This window comes from Hippocampus bargibanti, linkage group LG02, assembly GCF_051943395.1.
Source record: "Hippocampus bargibanti isolate YZ-2025 linkage group LG02, ASM5194339v1, whole genome shotgun sequence".
NCBI lineage: Eukaryota > Metazoa > Chordata > Actinopteri > Syngnathiformes > Syngnathidae > Hippocampus > Hippocampus bargibanti.
In genome coordinates this window covers 7,276,611-7,295,000 of record NC_142735.1, presented here as the reverse complement: position 1 = coordinate 7,295,000, position 18,390 = coordinate 7,276,611, and the positions used below count along the sequence as shown (strand labels likewise).

The 18,390-nt window shown below is 42.7% G+C and overlaps 1 protein-coding gene across 2 annotated transcripts in view; it reads right to left on the bottom strand.

The window, feature by feature from the left end:
- LOC148901391 (A disintegrin and metalloproteinase with thrombospondin motifs 2-like) overlaps positions 1 to 17,337 on the bottom strand; it is a 102,617-nt gene extending 85,280 nt beyond the window's left edge. The window contains exons 1-2 of one of the 2 annotated variants that reach the window (XM_089023073.1): positions 17,013 to 17,337; positions 15,364 to 15,788 (exon numbers count right to left, since the gene is read on the bottom strand). In XM_089023073.1, coding sequence (XP_088879199.1) covers positions 15,364 to 15,788; positions 17,013 to 17,100 — 513 coding nt within the window. In that variant the 5' untranslated portion in view covers positions 17,101 to 17,337. The remainder of the gene's footprint in view (positions 1 to 15,363; positions 15,789 to 17,012) is intronic. The other variant, XM_089023082.1, reaches the window with a different exon arrangement.
- Between the last annotated feature and the right edge of the window lie 1,053 nt (positions 17,338 to 18,390).

The following is an 18,390-nucleotide window of genomic DNA, read 5'->3' as shown; positions in this document are numbered from 1 at the left end:
AACACATGCTAAAATCCAAGCAATTTCAAGTTTGGGTTTCAACAAACTAAACTTGGGGAAAAAAATAGCAAATGGAAGGTTGACATTGAACAAAAAAATCTTTCATATTCAACCTCAAGTGACCCTCACAAACCAATTGTGAGTCAAATGTGCAAAACTACCTATTCATGTCTCTATGTTTGACCTGCCAGGTTGGGCTATACAATGCTGCAATATTAATGCTGCATATTAGAGGTGAACGTCTTGACTGGCTTTTGCCAATCAAGGTGTTGGCTTCTCTCATTCCACCTCTTTGCACAGCGCTGGCACTAATCTCAGGTGTGTGCTCATGCATTAGTCTAGGATTCTGTTATCCGCTACGAGCAAATTAAATTCATTACTTCTAAAAAGGAACCCAAATTCATGGTTGGCGTTTCCATGACAAAGGAGGTCCTCAGCCAGCACCCATGCATCCAGAGCGCTTATGCGCAAATTGAGAAAAAATATTCGTGGGCATGCTCCACAAGCTTCAGTACCTCGGCCTGGAGAGGTGCGTGAATTTGTGTGCGTCCCTCTTTGGGTTTCAAAAACACTTGGAAAATTGGGATCATCCAACAGAGTGATGGGAACAAAAACAAACAGATGCAGATGGGAAGATTTTATTTTTCCTCTGCAAACCATCAGTCATGCAGTGCGGGACATTACGGAAACAGTCATTTTTTCAATTCTCTCAATTTAATAGTCACTGTCCATGTGAGCATTATTTTATGCAGTCATTCCTGGAGGCCCTTGTCAGAAGTGGAGTCACTGCTCAGGTGTATGGATCCACATACTTGAACATTGAGTACATTTAGTGGCCAGGCCAACAGAGAAACTTGAATGAAATAAGACAGAGTGACTCTTGAAGTGAAAAAACTTGTTAGCTCACTTTGAATGTGACAACACGGAAATTTTAGGTCATATGTGTCATCAGTTTCTTAAAAAATGAAAATGAAAAAGTGGAAAACATGTGTTTCCACTCTGGAAATGTAATTATTACATATCTATCTGCAGCACTTAAACTGAGAAGGAGAAATGTTGGAAAAGCACTTACTGTGCATCCTGACACTGACAGCTGACCCATATATAGAGCATGTGGTCCGACAGGTCTCATCACACTAACATACAATCTGGTATTTTCTGCACTATAAGGCGCACCTAAAAGAATTCAATTTTGTCAAAGAAAATCAGATAAGCCTTATATCGGGATCAATAATTTGATTTATCGGGAGTAGTAGTGGAAATGTTCTTTGAATCGCTTTGTTTCAGCTGGGGCAAATTTGCTTTGTTGGGTGTCGTGACGACATGAGTTTTGTCAGACACATTTGAAGCTTTTTGTTCTCCCCAAAAATAGATGAAATCACTCACATCTTCATGAGCTTTCCTGCAGTCCAAGTGGAAGTAATATACGATGTAAAGAAATCACATTATTATTCAGATGAATTACACTGCAATATATAAATAGTTGTGCCCTTCTAAGTATGTGTTTGCAGCAGCACATCTAATACGACCCTTATCTGTGTAAAGGCAGAATGTTTGACATAAGAGCTGATTACTAATTTGTGCAACTGCAGCGAATTGTATTGCTTAAGAAATATTACCCTGGTCAATCAGAAATAGCTTTATGTATAATCCATTGTATTTTTTAGATAGATTTTAAAGACCATCTGTGTTTTCAAGATATTAGATTTCTTTTTTAGATATTTGAATGTTTTGTTTATATGACACTGACATTTAAAAGCGTGTGCAATACTATTTTACCATGCATTGCAATTTATAGCTCTGACATTTCAGGGAAAAAACAGGAAAGCTGTGATTGTTTAGCAAATTGTCCACCAACTGTGATGACTATAAAAGGGTAGATGTTTTAGCTTACCACATATTTCCCCAATGTAATCAGAATGCCGTGTCTATCTGTCCGTCTGTCCGTCCGTCCGTCCGCTTGCTCACCCGTCCGTCCGTCTATCCTTTTATGTAATAATCTCTACAGTGATTCATGGGGTCCAACGCCGTTGTGATATGTATCAATGAAATAAAATGACAATTATGCATATGTCTGTGGAGCTCAGAATCTGCCTGTGCCTTGATGAAAAGCACTACTTTCTTGTTTGAGCAGAGATCTGCCGACTGCACCGGACTTAGACGTGATCCCACATGTGTATTTAGACACCTTTCTGCCACCAATGATAAGATAAACCAGGTCAGCCAAACTCCTAAACAGGCTTTGCGAAACACCTGCACAATCAGGATATAGCATTTCCGCCTGTGGCGTGAACGCTGAATGAAAAAGAACGGAAAAAAGGTATACAGAACGGAGTCGTCTGATGTTGTTTTAATAACTGCATATACATTTTGGTGTTAAATTTAAGAGAACATGGCAATTGAATCAGATGGCCGTGTCACCTTTGAAATAGCATCAGCCAATGTAACTGAACATAGACTGGGAAAAATGTCCAAAGCCCTTCAGCACTCTGCTGCCCACACTCTGCTACGCATAGAGAAGAAATAGATTTATACTGTGTGCCCTTCGAGGAAAGTCGGAAGCAGAAAAATAAAAGAGGAGCTATCAAACTGGCAACCACTGGGGAATCCCTACACTTTCTAACAAATAAATATGGGCGAGAGCACATAACACCTTCAGACAAATTCTGCCTCCACACACAGGTGCGCGCACGCTTGCACACAGCGTGCAGAAGGAAGCTGTAAAGCCCAGACATTCAAGGTGGACCAGAGATTTCATCTAGGGGGGGAGAACACCAGGCTCCTCTATTGCCACCAATTACTGGGGCTTGGAAGCAAAGTCAATGGCCACAGTTTAACACAATCACATCATCTCAGAGGAAATCAGACCCTTTTTGCCACTACTTTGAGCGCGACGCTGACTAGCGGGCTTCGGCAGAAAGCCACTTAAACTGCTCGATAGCGTAATGACTTGAGTTCTTTGTGAAAAGGGATTTCGCGCAATTTTGTCCTGCACATCATCCAATACTATCAGGGGTTCATGGGGATCTGTCTGACACATCAAGGAGGAAAGTTGTTAAGTCTGCTTCGATACGCTCAAAGGAGTACACGTACCTCCGTGTGGAACTCGGTGAGTGTGGGTCGTTCACGGAGGCAATTTTCTCGGAGCTTGCATGCATTGCCATTATACATCACAGGCCATCGACAGCGCTGTGTCCAAAAGCCTACCTTCCCCTCCACCGTAACTCATAGTGACCTCCTGTAACCAAATTATACCCAGCCCCCATCTCAGCCATCTCCTGGTCTCGTAGACACTGAGGAATAAGGTCCAGCAATGTGAGAAGACACACTCACATGTGAAACGGACTATGTTCTGATGAAGTCTGTTCTGACAAACATCAATCAATGTCATTACGGCTCATCAAACATATCAAATAAATATCGGGTGTTATTTCTGTCATTAAACTATTTTGTTAAAAATTAAAATAGAGACGATGACGTGGAAAATGTTGAAAGATTTTGAGCAAAAATATCCAGAGTTTGCGGAAACACCAGTACATCTTTTCATGGAAAGACACATTTGAGTTACATAACCCAATCTGCAAAATTATTTGCTCTGACCATTGTCAAGGTCCTTCTCATCATTGCTGACACCATCTACCTTGCAAATATATTAAATCACTCATTCTTCAAATGTGGCCACTCAAACTGAAAACAACTGTTCTTTTTCCATGCAGTCTTTTTGGACAAACCACTTTTAATATATTATCATTATGATGAGGCTGTACACATTTAGTTGGCAGATCATATCAGCAGGTATGACTAACAACAGCTTGCGAATGAATTTGGACTATGATTGATACACTCTGCAGCAATACTGGTTTGGAGTTGGGAGGATGTTATTCTCATGATTTTTTTTTCCCGATCAACCGTGCTCTTTGAGCTTGAACACTGTCGTGTCGCGGGATCAAGTTTGGTCTCAGACTGTTGAGATAAAGGAAAGCCACTGGTTGTAAAAATTCATCTCAAGATCCCTCTGCATTGAAATTGTCTCCAATGATGACAAGCCTTGTTGTAGTAAGGGAGATGCTATCACGCCACTGCCTCAATGAAAAGAAGCCCCTGAAGCAATCGCCATTTTCATCTCTGCATCTTTGCCCCAAAATGACTCGACGATCCAACTACTGTATGCAATATCTGGAACATGGGTGTCCCATACATCAATCTTGATCAACCGGTAGCCCATGGGCTAGTCCCAAATCGAACGCGAGACTTTTTTGGGGAAATTAAGAAAAAAACGTATGTGTCTGTGTGCATATTATTGATATTATATATTTTAGTATTAGTGCACGCTGCACCCCGGATCTGGACTCAAGGCTCCACCACATGTTCAAGTAGCAACATCTTAAATGAAGAGTCAATGACAACAGAAACAAATTATTTTCTAATGACAGAAAAAAATTGGGAACATTCTTCATCGGCACATCCCAGATACTCAGCTCTGCTGCTTATCCTGTATGTTCCTGACAAATGTGGTTCAATTTAAAAGGGAATTGGAAAGGCTTTGCAATGCTATAAGGGCATACTGACAAGAAGGCTTGATACAACAAAATAATCTACCAAAGACAAATGTCCTTATAGTTTTGTGCTGTTTATTAGTGTTTGGGTGTTTTTGTTGTTGTCTTTTTTCTCATTTACAATGCCCATTAATATATAGTTAAGAGGAAGACACACACAAACCATTTATAATTTCCTCACCCCACTAGCATGGAAAATGACCATAAGGGATGAAGAGAGAAAAGAAGAGGTAGATGTTGCCTTCATGTTGTCAGACTGCAAAAAATAAATAAAAAATAGAGAGGGGGTTCCCTCAGATAACATCAAACACACACCCACCCTGTGATAATAGGAGAAGAAACCCAAGTGTGAACAAGACAGTATTTATTGTCGCCCAATGGATTATAATAGAGAATGTCTGCTTTGTTATATTCCTCAATTAGTCTTTCTTCTCCAGTGTGTCTCATTTCAATTGCGTCTCTCATTCTGCATGGCCTACATCTGCCACGCTCCTCACTGTGATGCCACTCTGCTGATTGGGTAACATCGGGGCCTCATGTGGCGCATCCCTGCGTGGGTTGGAGCCACAAGAAGATTGCCAAGGTGCTGGGAGGAGCTGAGATGTCGGTGGAGATGGCCAGGTAATGGATTAAAGATAAACCGTGGAGGAACGCAACAATAAGTCTTTTCTCCCCAGTGTGCCTTTTCATGGGTGTTCTGTCCAAATGTAGCAAAATTTCATGAAAATATGCAAAACACACAGGCAAATATTTTGGACAGCCGACATCATTTCAAGCTCATATAACTCCAGACCCATATAATTTAGGAATTAACTATTTTTTTCTGATGAAAGAAGAGAGTCTTGGGTTTCTTATGCTGCATTGAATGTTTATGGAGTCCTGGACACATTTTAGCACGTATGGCAGCGAGTAAGTTAATTTAAGAGCTTTATTTTCAAACATGCCTTATCTTATGCCACCACGTTTTGTGACTGAATGATATATACGCGCAACGCAATATCGGGTCCTGTCTCATCGTTCAATCGCAAAAAGCTGTTTCCATATCCAACATACTCATTCTCTCTCTACGCGAAAAATCCAAACGAATGGCAAGCTTTTCTCTACCTTTTCCATTCAGTTTAATTTTGGCAAATTTTGAAAATTGGAATACATGTTCATGGAAACCCATCATGTGTCGTAGGAAAAAAAAAACAATATTAGTTTCCCAAAAAACAGAGAGAGAAGAGGAACAATAACTATAAAGCAGTACCATTTAGAAAATGGCCATGTAGTTATTCACTCACAATAGATGTGAAGTGGCATAGTGGAGTGTTTGTATATGACTATTTTCTCTTTTGCTGCAGTTTTCTTTTTCACTGCCATTTTGAAAGCAGGACCTCCTCCCTGCATTAAACAAACACAGCATATGCTAACGTTGACAGCTAGCAGCTTCTGACAATAAATGTGGTACTTTATTGATCCTTGATGGATCGAGTTCCTCTCTTGAGGAGATCAGAGGTCAGGGTCCGCAACAAAACATGCATGCAGCTGTTCAAGGACACGACAGACGATGTGAATGGGACTAACAATATGATGCTGCTGTCTGACATGACCTCTCCATGGTTCACAACCAGTACAGTTCAGAAGTCATAATAAATTTTATTTATTATTTTGTAGCATTTGCACATTCAGAATTATCATCCATGCATTGTGTGCACCTATTGTCCTCACTAGCGTCACAGGCGAACTGCTGACTGAGTATAAGAAGCAGGGCACACACTGGACTGGTTGGCAGCTAGTCTCTGTACAAGTAAAGACTTATTTTTCTAATGATTTTGGTTGCTAGTTTCTATTAGTTTTACTGAAAATAATTTGATTTAGCGTAGTTTCTATTGGCTTATTTGCTCATACGTGGACTGCAATATTTAAAATGTATTGTGTAACAAATTCATAAATCATAATGTTCGATCTTTATTGTGTATGTCCACATTGTCATACCAAAATTTATTTTGCCTGTAATCACACTGGTTTTTAAAAAAGGTAAAGAGTAGGTACAATTAGTTGTCTTATTTTTAGCATTTAAAAAATAGTTTTGTTGATGATTGTTTTTTCAATTGCTGTAACTCATTTGCTGCCGTTCCCAAATTTATTCGGAAATTGAAGTGTGACGTTGATCACCCGAATATGTTAAGGTTTTGGTTTTTCTTTCTGGGGGTGCCGATAAAGACCTCTGGCAATGTTATTTTCCCTTCCAGGAGGGGGCATCATTTGCCTTTTGTCCATGTTAGTGCTTTGTTACAGCTTCTGCTGTTGTTAAAGCGCTACATACTGTAAATCAATATGTATTGTACTTGTCTTTTGTACAGCCACCCTCATTTCAAGATCAGATACCTCCAGACCGATATAACTTAGGAATTAATGCTTTTTTTCCTGATGAAAGGAGAGAGTCTAAGGTATCTAACGCTGTATTGAATGTTTATGTAGTCCTACAAGTCAATAATTTGTGGGTCCTGGAATTTGCGTGACAATGACAAAAACCCTGGCAGTGCAGTGGACACATTTTTGCACATCATCTGAAAATGAATGAGTTAAGATATTTAAACAGTTAATCAGTTGTGAGATAAATAAAGGTTTCCTTATTCTTATTATGACTATAATAATAGTCATGCAGTCGAGTACTGGTTGCTCCATTGCTTCAAGATGCAATAAACACACCACAATCAAATCCACACAATTGATGGAGTTCAGATTTATCAATCTGCCCTCCCTAAATGTACATCATAGACAAGTTGCCATTACAACAGATTATATAATAGTGAAACTTCCTTGCAACACTGGCAGATCCGTCACTGTCATCAAAGTATAAGGGATGTCAGTTATTACGATAGAATAGATTATATAATCCGTTACATATCCGGGTTCCATGTGTGCTGGCATGAAAAAATAAACATAGAAAACTGATTAGACTCGAAGAAAACATTTTTACTTCTTCTCTCTTGCAGGCCAAACAAAAGCAAGCAGTCTGAATAACAAGGAGGGTGTGAGATTCTGTTAGTAGGCGCAATTTTGTGCTCGTCTTCAGGCCCTCCACTGCATTAAGGAACATGCAGGCGCAACGTCGAGCCAAATCATCACATCACTCATGACATCGGACTTGGTGCTCCTGTCTTCTAAGTGCAACGGGTTCAAGCATGCACTTATGTCGTAAAAGTGACTGGCTGACATGAAATATCCATGATCAGTCCGAGAGGTGCCTGAGCTTCACAGAGCTACCAAGTGACCTAAGTTGAGAAAAGACCATCAAAAGATAAATGCTGAAATTGTTGTTTCTCACTTATTGCTCGAGTAATAACCCATCTCCTGTGATGCTTCGGTTTTTCTGGTCAGGCGTGTGTTGTGCATGACACTCCTTCTGGATTAACAGACATTGTTGTCATTCAACTGTGTTTTCATTTCTGATTGTGAAAATATTTCCACGAGTCACAGCTCCAATAGGATGGCTGCAAGGTTTCGTTGTCTCAGAAGTGACTTGGCATGATTTATATGACTGCGAGAATGTTTGTAAGATTCTGCAGTTTCAGGCCCTATTAGTAAGAGAAATGCTGATGCTGGCTATCATCGATCAGTTATTGCCCCGCAGCCTGAGGGACTGACTGACAAGCAGGCTGATTGACTGACTGCCACATCAGTGTCTGCAGGAAAGATTTGGATTCCGTATGTGGCATGTGATCCATTCTTGTCTTGTTGAACGAGGTCCTTTTGGGTGTCGGTGTCGAATGACCGACAATGACATCAGACGTATTCCCCGCTAATCATTGGGATTCCGCTGTTTTATTTTCTCAAGCGAAACCGGTTTTTCCCACCACTCAAAAAATGTGAGCCATCACTTTTTCAATGACAGAGCGCTTGCGGAAAAGGAGGTGAGGGGGCTGGTTAAGTGCACTGAGTGAGCAGCAGTAATCACAGCTCTGGTAAAAGCGCTTCTTAGCTCTATTCAGCGCTCGACGGTGTGGGCCGGCTCCCCCTCCCCCTCTTCCTGTGTTTCTGTATGTCTGATAATAGCTCTAGATTGAATAATTGTGTGTTTGAGCGAGCTACGCTGTAGCGGGGAACCTGCAATCAGATACAGAGAACACTAATCGCTCTTGCGCAGTGCTACCACTCCAAACCGGGCTCACCCTTCAGCACCGCACAGCCTGCAGGTACTCCCCTGCCCTGGCACCACTGCTCCATTTCCATACACGACCGACTTTACACAGCCAAGAGGTCTCGGGTCAAAAACATCCGTGCGCTGGGCTGTAATTGATGTCATCATATTAATTTGAGCTGATTACAATTGAGAGCTGCTTATTGTGTGACCGGGGGTGGAATAACACACTGCATGGCCCGGCGAACAGCCACGCTTGACCAAGCTTAACTGCCGGGCTCGCTGGATGGATGGAGGGATGTATGGCTTGGCTTAACTGTGGGATATCTTGTCTATTGACACCTAATGCTGAAGTAATGACTGAGAGTGTTCGCGGGCCACGGCTGGTATAAGAGGCTGTGCCACTGTCGTTTTATCTCTTCTTGTGATGTTGTTATGATAGGGCTACTTCTGTGTCACCACAGTCACACACGATTAAAACGTCTGCTAAGGCAGTGAGGCAGTGTGTGCACATTCATCACAACAACGCACAAAAAAAAGTGAACAGCACTTGATTTTCCATGCGTTTAAACTCGTGGCGTATTGTGTAATTTTTTCCCACATGTACCGTGTTTGCATGAGCATTCATTTGTCAATACACATTTTGTATCATCACTACAGTATTGTTGCTCTCACACCCTCTTCAACACTTGAGTACATGTTAATTGAACTCTGGGCACAGTGGATTCATATAGACACTTGTTAAAATCAACACACTATGGCATTGGTTCTTAACCTGGGTTCGATCGAACCCTAGGGGTTCGGTGAGTCGGTCTCAGGGGTTCGGCGGATCGTCCACCGCAGATGTCCACCCCGCAGTTCGTGGGCACAGTCATGGAAAGAAGGGTTCGACGAATGAGCATATGAAACTGCTGGCTCAGTGCCTCCAACAAGATTAAGAACCACTGCACTATGGTATTGAATTAACGCACCGTATTTTCCGGTGTAAAATGTGCACCGGAGTATAAAGCGCACCCCCAATGAATGGTGTATCTTCAATCCTTTTCCACATAACAGGTGCACTGGAGTATAAGGCACACCCCCAATTCATGAAAAAGGTATTCCAAATATAATATATAAATCCAAAGAGTTTTCTATATATAAGGCACGTCACATTATAAGGCGCTACAGTAGAGGCTGGTTTTGCGCATGACTTCTTCTACAGGTGGACGCTGACAGTAGTTGTGAGTCCTGTTGTGGCTCAATATTACTTCACATATAAGGCGCACCTGTGTATAAGGCGCAGGGTCATTGTTTTTTTTTGTTTTTTTAAAGAAAATGAATGCTTTTGTGTGCACCTTATACACATGAAAATACAGTCGTCAGATTTGCTGGGCACTCTTCAGACTTATTTGGCAAACTCCACATAGGGAGGCCGGACTGGGGATTGAACCCAGTAGCTCTGCACTGTGAGGTTTACATGCTAACTAACCACTCAGCTACAGAGCACCTTCATTTGTTTCCAAATCATTAAGTTACAACAAACATTCTTCAGTCAAGGAGAATTGAAAATTATTGGCTGATGTTTTTAATTTTTTGATTTTCCTCCTCTATATAATTTAACAAATACAAAAAGTATTGTGAGAGTCAAGTGTTTTGGCTATCGATGAAAAGGTTTATTCATCCGTCATCTGTACTTCTTTGAAAAAACTGTACTTTTGAAAGAAGTACAGATGACGGCTGAAGAAACTTTTTCATCGATGGACCACTCCTGTACGACTGAGAGCTTACACAGACATGTTTTGGCTATATTTCATATATTTTTTTAAAGCCGTGTTTAAAAGTAGGTCCTTCTATTATTTATGCTTTTTTTAATCCGTTTAGATGTACACATTTTATTCTGGCAAATCTCTGAATCAGCATTGGCATGAAAAAGCCCTATACTATATCCTGAATGAATCGCCAGTCAATCATGGGGCAGTTGTAAATGGGACAAGCCAGCTGTAAGAGTCAGCTACATGAAACATTACACTCTGAAAACCTTTGTAAAGACATTTTTCCCCACACGACCAAACTAAGGCATCCATCTGTAAATTAATAGCACCATTTCGAGCACAACTTTCTCAAGCTGAAATGTTAACTCGACTGACAGAAAGCAATGACTTTAACCCTTAGTGCCACTCTTAGTATGCATCAGTAGCAGTGCTAGCACTGAAAAAAGACAGAGGATGCTCAGGAATAGAACATCTCTCACCATTTGTCTTTAAAACAGCAGAATCTGTGGGAGAAAAAATGGCTTGGTCCTTCAACCCCCCTCAACTCACAACTGTCTTTTTTAGGGGGCTACGACCTGATTTACTCCTTCGCAGTGGCCCAATGGTTCTGTGTGTTGTGAACATGTTCACCAACCTTCGTCATTCGGGTGTGCATCCACCTGGAAGTTGGCTCTCAAGCTCAAAAATGACAGGCACTTCACCTTGGACACAAGGATCGCTTTTTACCCATCTGCACTTCATGTGCAGACTGCATGCTTCTGAGGGCAACCTCTTCCTACATTAAGGTTGCTACCCTAGCACTTAGATGAACCCAATGATTATCGTGGGAGGTGTGGCTGCAGTAGCGTGAAAAAATGTGTGTGCATTTGCAGACAAAGGAAGTTGGTATTTGAGTCTACAAACAATTAGTGATTCCAACATTTACAGTCTCATACATACTCATACATACTGTATGTTTGAATTTCCTGACAATAATTCCAAAAGCTGCATCGCATATTCAAAATCGTAAAAATATATGACCTGTTTTCAGTGTATAATAACAATCGGACGGATTACCTCTTTCAAGATGCAGCCAATGAAACAGAAAAAAACAGTGTAAAATACAGTTCTAGAATACTACAATTGCTTGTTGTGGTACTTTGGGATTGTCTTATTTACTTCATTGTTTTTTTTGTGAGTGTGTCTGCATTAAATATACACTGCTTTGTTTATAGGTATAAAAAAGAAGTGAATGTCGATATTTGTTAAAGTGCTATATAAATAAATATGTATTGTATTGTATATTCAGAGCAGTACATTGAACCAAAAAGTACTGTATGTCATATGCTGTAGAAGACTGCATGCAAAATTCGGCTAATGTACTGTAATTGCTTCTCCTAATTGCAATTATTGTTGATATCAAATAATCACATTGTGCTTTGGGCTAAAATGCTGTTTTTTTCTCTGTTGTGGGACACTGGTTAAAATCAATGCAAATGGAATTGCAAAAACAATGAGCACGAACCATATATGTATACTTAATCCAACCTACAGCACACATATTGACATTGCGGGACACAATTTTAAGAAACTCCACACCTTAAACCACACAAAGATACAGTATACTCCTTCCACATGGCCGTGGTATGTTTCCTATTTTCTCCAGTGATTGTATCCCAGAGCTCTGGATTTGCGCAGAATTTACAATTTAATTTGAAATCCCCATAACAAAGACGAAAGAACATGTGCTCGCACCACACAGCCCATGTCTAATGTTGGAGAGTGTTTTGAGTCCTCACAAGCAACCCAGGAGCTCACCAGCTGATCACAGCCACATGCTCATAAATCGAAGTCCTTGCCTGTCCAAAGATTCTCCCTTGTGCCCTTCTGGGTTTCTCAGCCAAAATTTGAGGACCAGAATGAACAAGGTACAAAGACCCACGGGAGCTGAAGAAGGGAATACGATCAAATGGCAGCCTCGTGGCTACAGAAAAACAATCTCTGCTTGACACCGCTTGCCTTTAATTCTTTGAATGTCTGCCGAGGCTAATGGATGATGGCATAAGTTGCTCAAAAACAATTCTGGATAGTTACTGTAGTTGGGGTTATACTGTGTGGATCGTGCATCAGAACCATAGGTTAAAGATCCTTCAAAAGACAAAACAATCCTCATCGTAAAGTAATTCATATTGCAGATTGCAGGCACCAGCCTGCCCATTTGAAATCTATGCAGCTACTTTCTTGTATGTCGTCACCTTATTTTATTATAGTCTTAAGTGGTGTCAAAGCTTTTAAAATTCACAATCTTGTCAAGATGAGATTAGGGTGATGACAGACCAACAATTGCCAAACTATGCTACAAACGTGTGCCTTGCCAAAGGAGGGCAGTCAACCGCTTGACAAGCTCATCCCTTATCCCAATCAGATCACACTTTGACAGTAGCGCGTCCTCTAAATTGCCGACAGGCCCTGCGATGGCAGGCCAGCGCAAGTAGCGGCAATAAGATGCCGCTGGCTGGTGTCATGCTGAATGGGCATGTAAGGTCTGCGTTGTCGTGGCTCCCTGCCTGCTTTCTCAGGTGCTCCCTCACTCCCGATCGTCCTCAGTCCTAAAAGGATCCAGTTGCCTCCGCTCTGTTCTCGTGGTCGGCTGGTCTGGCTGACTAATGAGCAGTTTTACGCTGAGGGGATCTCTTCCTCACAAACTCATATTGACTCAACACATTACTTGGAATTTAATATATACTTTGCAAATGCTCAATGGTTACAACTACAATTTTAACTCATTCACTGCCATTAACAGATTTATTCAGGAATTAAAAATATGTCGTAGAGCGCCATTCTCGATTTTTTTGGGGTTTTGTGTTTTTATGCTTGGGTGCCGATAAAGCATGAAACCATTTGAAATGCATTGGGGGAAATTGTAAACCTAAAATAAATAAATTACTCCCCCAAATTCCCAGTTGGGGGGCACTGAGCGACTGGTAAGCACGTCCGCCTCACAGTGATTCCAGCTCCAGCCTTCTACGAGAGTTTGCATGTTCTCCACGTATCCGCGTGGGTTTTCCTCTGGTTTACACATTCCAAAAACATCCATGGCAGGCTGATTGAACACTCCAAATTGACCTTAGTTGTGAGTGTGGGCGTGAATAGTTGTTTGTTTCCGTGTGCCTTTGAGATTGGCTCGCAACGGGTTCAGGGTATACCCCGCCTATTTGCCAAAAACAGCTGGGATAGGCTCCAGCACACGTGAGTCACTCGTGAGGATTAAATGGACTAGAAATTGGATGACATTTTCCAGTAAAAAAAAATGCAAGGAATATTTCAACAAAATGGACGCGTAGTCGAGTGGTTTGAGAGTCGACTTCACAGTGCAGAGGTACTGCGTTCAATTCCAGCACCGAACTTCATGTGTGGAGTTTGCATGTGGTCCCCAGGACTGCGTGTTTTTTTTTTTTTTTTTCGGGTCTTCCGGTTTGCCCCCACATTCCAAAAACATTCATAGTAGGCTGATTGAACAATTGGCCCTGGGTGTGAGCGCGAATGGTTGTTTGTTTCTGTAATGTCGCTGGTTGTTCATTTGTGTGTGCTCTGGGATTGGATTGCAACCGGTCTCGTGTGCCACCCGCCTCCTGCCCGACGACAGCCGGAATAGGCTCCAGCCGCTGTGCATGAACAGATGAAGCCTGTTCAGATACAAGGTGCAAGCAGAAGAGTCCCAACTGGAACAATTTAATGCCATCAGAACACCGCAACGTGTTGCTTTTTAGGACTCCATTAAATCATACTTGAAATGTAGCATGTGAAGAAATGAAATATGAATCTGGCGGTTTGAAGAAATCCCAAGTGATACACTGAATTTTACTGATTTTTTTTCAGACCCAAATACCTAACTTTCATCTCACTGGCCAACGTCCAAAAACTTGCCAGGAGGCAGCGAGAAAAATATCTATCAAAGTGAACTGTAAATATTATGAAGGAAGCTTAATTTTCTACTGCTGTGATTGGTTGTTTTGCTTTCAGGGGGACCAAGTTTGCACAGAAGCAGAAAAACACCTCGGGAACAGCGGTGCGGTCGAGAGAAAAAAAAATCTAAGCCACAGGTGTCAAAGTCAAGGTCCGCGGGCCAAATCTGGCTCGCCACATCATTTTATTTGCTCCACGAAAGCAAATCAAACATGAAATTCCATGACGCTTGCTAAAGTCTGAGCCAAAATTTCAAATTGTCTTATGTAAACCACAGTAACTGTCATTATTTTGACACTATATTTAAAAACTAATTATTCATTAATTTGATGTGCACTCTATATGTAATATGTAGAGGGGGTTAACTCATTCACTGCCAGACATGTGCAAAAATGTGTCCACTCCAGTGCCAGGGTTTTTGTCATTGTTACTCAAATTGCAGGATCCACAGTATATTGAGTTTAAGGGCTACATAAACATTCAATGCAGCGTAAGAAACCTTAGACTCTCTTCTTTCATCAGAAAAAAAGAGTTAATTCCTAAATTATATGGGTCTGGAGTTATATGAGTTTAAAACGAGGGCAGCTGTCCAAAATATAATGCAACACATACACATTGATTTACATCGCGTTTTAACAGCAGCTGAGGCTGAAACAAAGTGCTAACATGGAAAAAAGGGAAATGCTGCCCCCCCCCCTTGTGGAAGGGAAAAAAACATTGCCAGAGGTCTGGCCAGCACTTTATCGGCACCGCAGCCAGAAAAACCAAAACTCGAACAAATTCGGGAATGGTGCTCAACGTCACACTTTTCAATTCCTGAATAAATTCGGGAATGGCAGTGAATGAGTTAATGTTTCAAATTGCTTCCCCAAATTCACAACGGCCCAAAGAAGAAACCATAACTCTAATGTAGCCCTTGTTTTAAGCTTTGCATTATATCCCCAAACACACCATGAAAACAGCAAAGATGAAATTGACTCACCAAGCCGTCACAGTTGCTGATGGCCACCGTGGCTCCTGGTGTGTCTGTGATGTCCCCCACGTACAAGCAGTCATCTTGCAGCATCTCAAAGTGCTGTGTGCTATCGTCGTCGTCGCGCCACTCCATCTTGGCTCCGGGGGCCACCAGCCTGGCATTATGGCGCAGGCGCAGGTGGAACTCCCGGCCGAAGACGGTGACGTTGTAGTAGAGCCTTTCCTGGCGGGCCGGTTTTCGGTTTTCGTCCACTCCGCTCGGTTCTTCTTTCCACTCTTCATTGCCTGCTCCTACCTCCCTCTTCTGGCGCCTACGGGGCTGCCCTCCTACCGTATGGCCTGCCGAGACAGCATGCGACAGGAAGTGGCCCTCTGCATCCACGCTCATTGGCCTCACCAGTCCATGCTCCCCCAGGACGTGCTGCAGGGAGTCTGAGAAAAAGACAGGGGGCATAGAGGTGAAACTGTGATTGAGGGAGTCACAATGCACGTGGACAGAATAGATTAATCGTGACAGATGAGGAGATCGACAACAATGGAAAAGGTGCATAAAGAGTTGAGTGGAAAAAGAGACGGGAGGAAAATTAAGGGATTAAAGAAATGGTAAGCATGCAGAGGAATTCTTTCTTCCATCCAATACGTGTCACGTGGTGAGCGATAAAAACTTACACACTCATACATGCACAGACACACCCATGAAACCAGAGGCGTATCCATGCAGGCGACATGTTTGGAAACGGCAGCCTCAGCAGAGCGCACTGCGCTCCCAACACCTTCTGTGCCCTTCCACCAGCTACAAGGATGTCAGTGGGAGAACAAGGTGCTAACTGTGGCTCTCACATTGCTTTCTCGCTATCAGGCTGCTTGAGCTCAGAAAATTTTGTTCAAAAGGCTCAAAGACAGAAAACAGAAATAAAGCCAAACCCATCTGTCAAATAATTCCCTTCTTGCCTCTCAGGCTCTCGTCAACTCGGGATCATCACGATTCATTGTCGCCTCATAACCACAAGAAAGGAGCACAGAATAAAACAAAAAAATGTAATAGACAATATGTTATTTACCACGTGACTGTAACGGTGACATGCCCGGCACGCTCAAACACTTCCTCATACACACGAGGCACAAGCAGGCAGCAGCATCATTTCAAGTGATCCTCAGGTGCCCTTGCTTTGCCTGTCAATCACTTCCATGCATAAGCTTCAAAAAAGTTTTTAGGTTGGCAATACTCTTGACAGCGCACAACAATATGTTTACGCCGCCGTTTTAGAGAATGATTTGATCATGCTGTCATCAATATGCCGCCATCCGACTCCAGCGTCCTGTGACCGATCGATAGATGTGATGCACACCGTCTAAGAGTAGTTGGGGGCTTTATATTTCCCCACCACGTCCAATTCCGGCCATGTATCGATGGGCCGTGGACAAACTAACACACCGCCCGGGGACCTTTGGAAAGTCACGACAATTAAGCGCTACAAGCGGGACACGCAGAAGTTTTTTTTTTTGCAGAAATCGCGTGGCACAAATAACACAAACCACGTTGGAGCTTCCGCGCTCCAGCAGGAGAGTTCCCTTGTGTGCCGGTAAGAGATGAGCAGATAGGACAGACGACAACGTAAACACCGACCACGTTTCCTCCCGCGGGGCTGTACGTACCAACGCTACTGGCGATGTAAAGGCCGCTGGCGTGCAGCAGAAAGGCCGGTAGAATGATTAGGACAGTAAATCCAAAAAAGAGACCCATGGCAGCTCCGAACTGCGCAGGTGAGAGAGTGGGACTCCGGGCTCCAGTGTGGTGAAGTTCCCCCGCCTGGCGCGACCAGCCACGCCACGACAGCAACTGCACAGCAGCCCGCAACAAGACTACCAAGTGAACCGAGAGAGACCGAGCTCTCCTCCCGTCTCTCTCCCACTCTCTCTCCCTCTGTCTCTCTCTCCTTCTCTCCCGCCCTCTTTCTCAGTCTTTCTGTCTCTCTCTGTATCCAATCTCTCTCTCTCTTTCCTTTCTCTCTCTCATCTCCCTCTCCTTTCTCTCTCTAGCTCATCTTTCTCTCTATCTCCCCACCCTCTCTCACCACTCTCACTCCCCCATCTCTCTCTCTCACTCTCTCCCTGCCTCTCTCTCTCTCTCTCTCTCTCTCTCTCACTCACCCTTATCTCTCTCTCTTCATCTCTCACGTTTTCCCTTTCTCTCTCCATCTTTCTCTTCCATCCCTCCCCCTCTACCCCATCCCTCTCTCCATCTCTCTGTCCATCTCTCTCTTCACCTCTCTCTCTTCCATCTCCCTCTCTTTCCCTCTCTCAATCCCATCTCGATCTGTCTCTCTCTGTCCATCTCTCTTTTTCTCTCTCATTTCTCTCTCTCCATCTCTCTCTCTTTCTCTCTCTCTCTTTTCATCACTCTCTCTCTCTCTCTCTCTTTCTCAATCACTCTCTCTGCATCTCTCTCTTTCATTTCTCTCTCTCCCTCACCTCTCTCACCCCCCTCTCAGTGGACATCTCCTTCCCACATCTACACCCACAACACTATCAACTCCTCTCTAACTTGGCGTGCAGCCCCCTAACACTTTACTTCATGAAGTGCTCTCTCACAGGCAGGCAAAATACATTGGGGCAGGTAGGTTAGGCCTGGACAGGCCTGTTGAGAGAAGACGTGTTCAAGAGCCTTTTCAGGAGTCAAACTTTGAATAGGTATTACATGTTGACACAATTTTTGGCACTCAATCCCCCAAAAGAGCATGGGCTTTTCACACACATGGGGTTGGGTTTGGGCCAAAGTCTTCAGAAAATATGAATCAGATACTGATCATTAAAAACACATTATTCATGGTTCCAATATTTTTCCCAAAGCTCTTCAATGGAAGCTGCACATGAAAAAACAACATGTCTTTGGCTTCTTGACATGTTCCAAAAAGATGCTTGTTTGAGTAATTGAAGGTGCGTTAGTCTGTGTGTGTTGCACGTTACTGGTGCCCAGTCTAGGGTGTCTCCAAATCTTGCCCAATGTCAGCTAGTGTCAGGTGCAACCGACCTG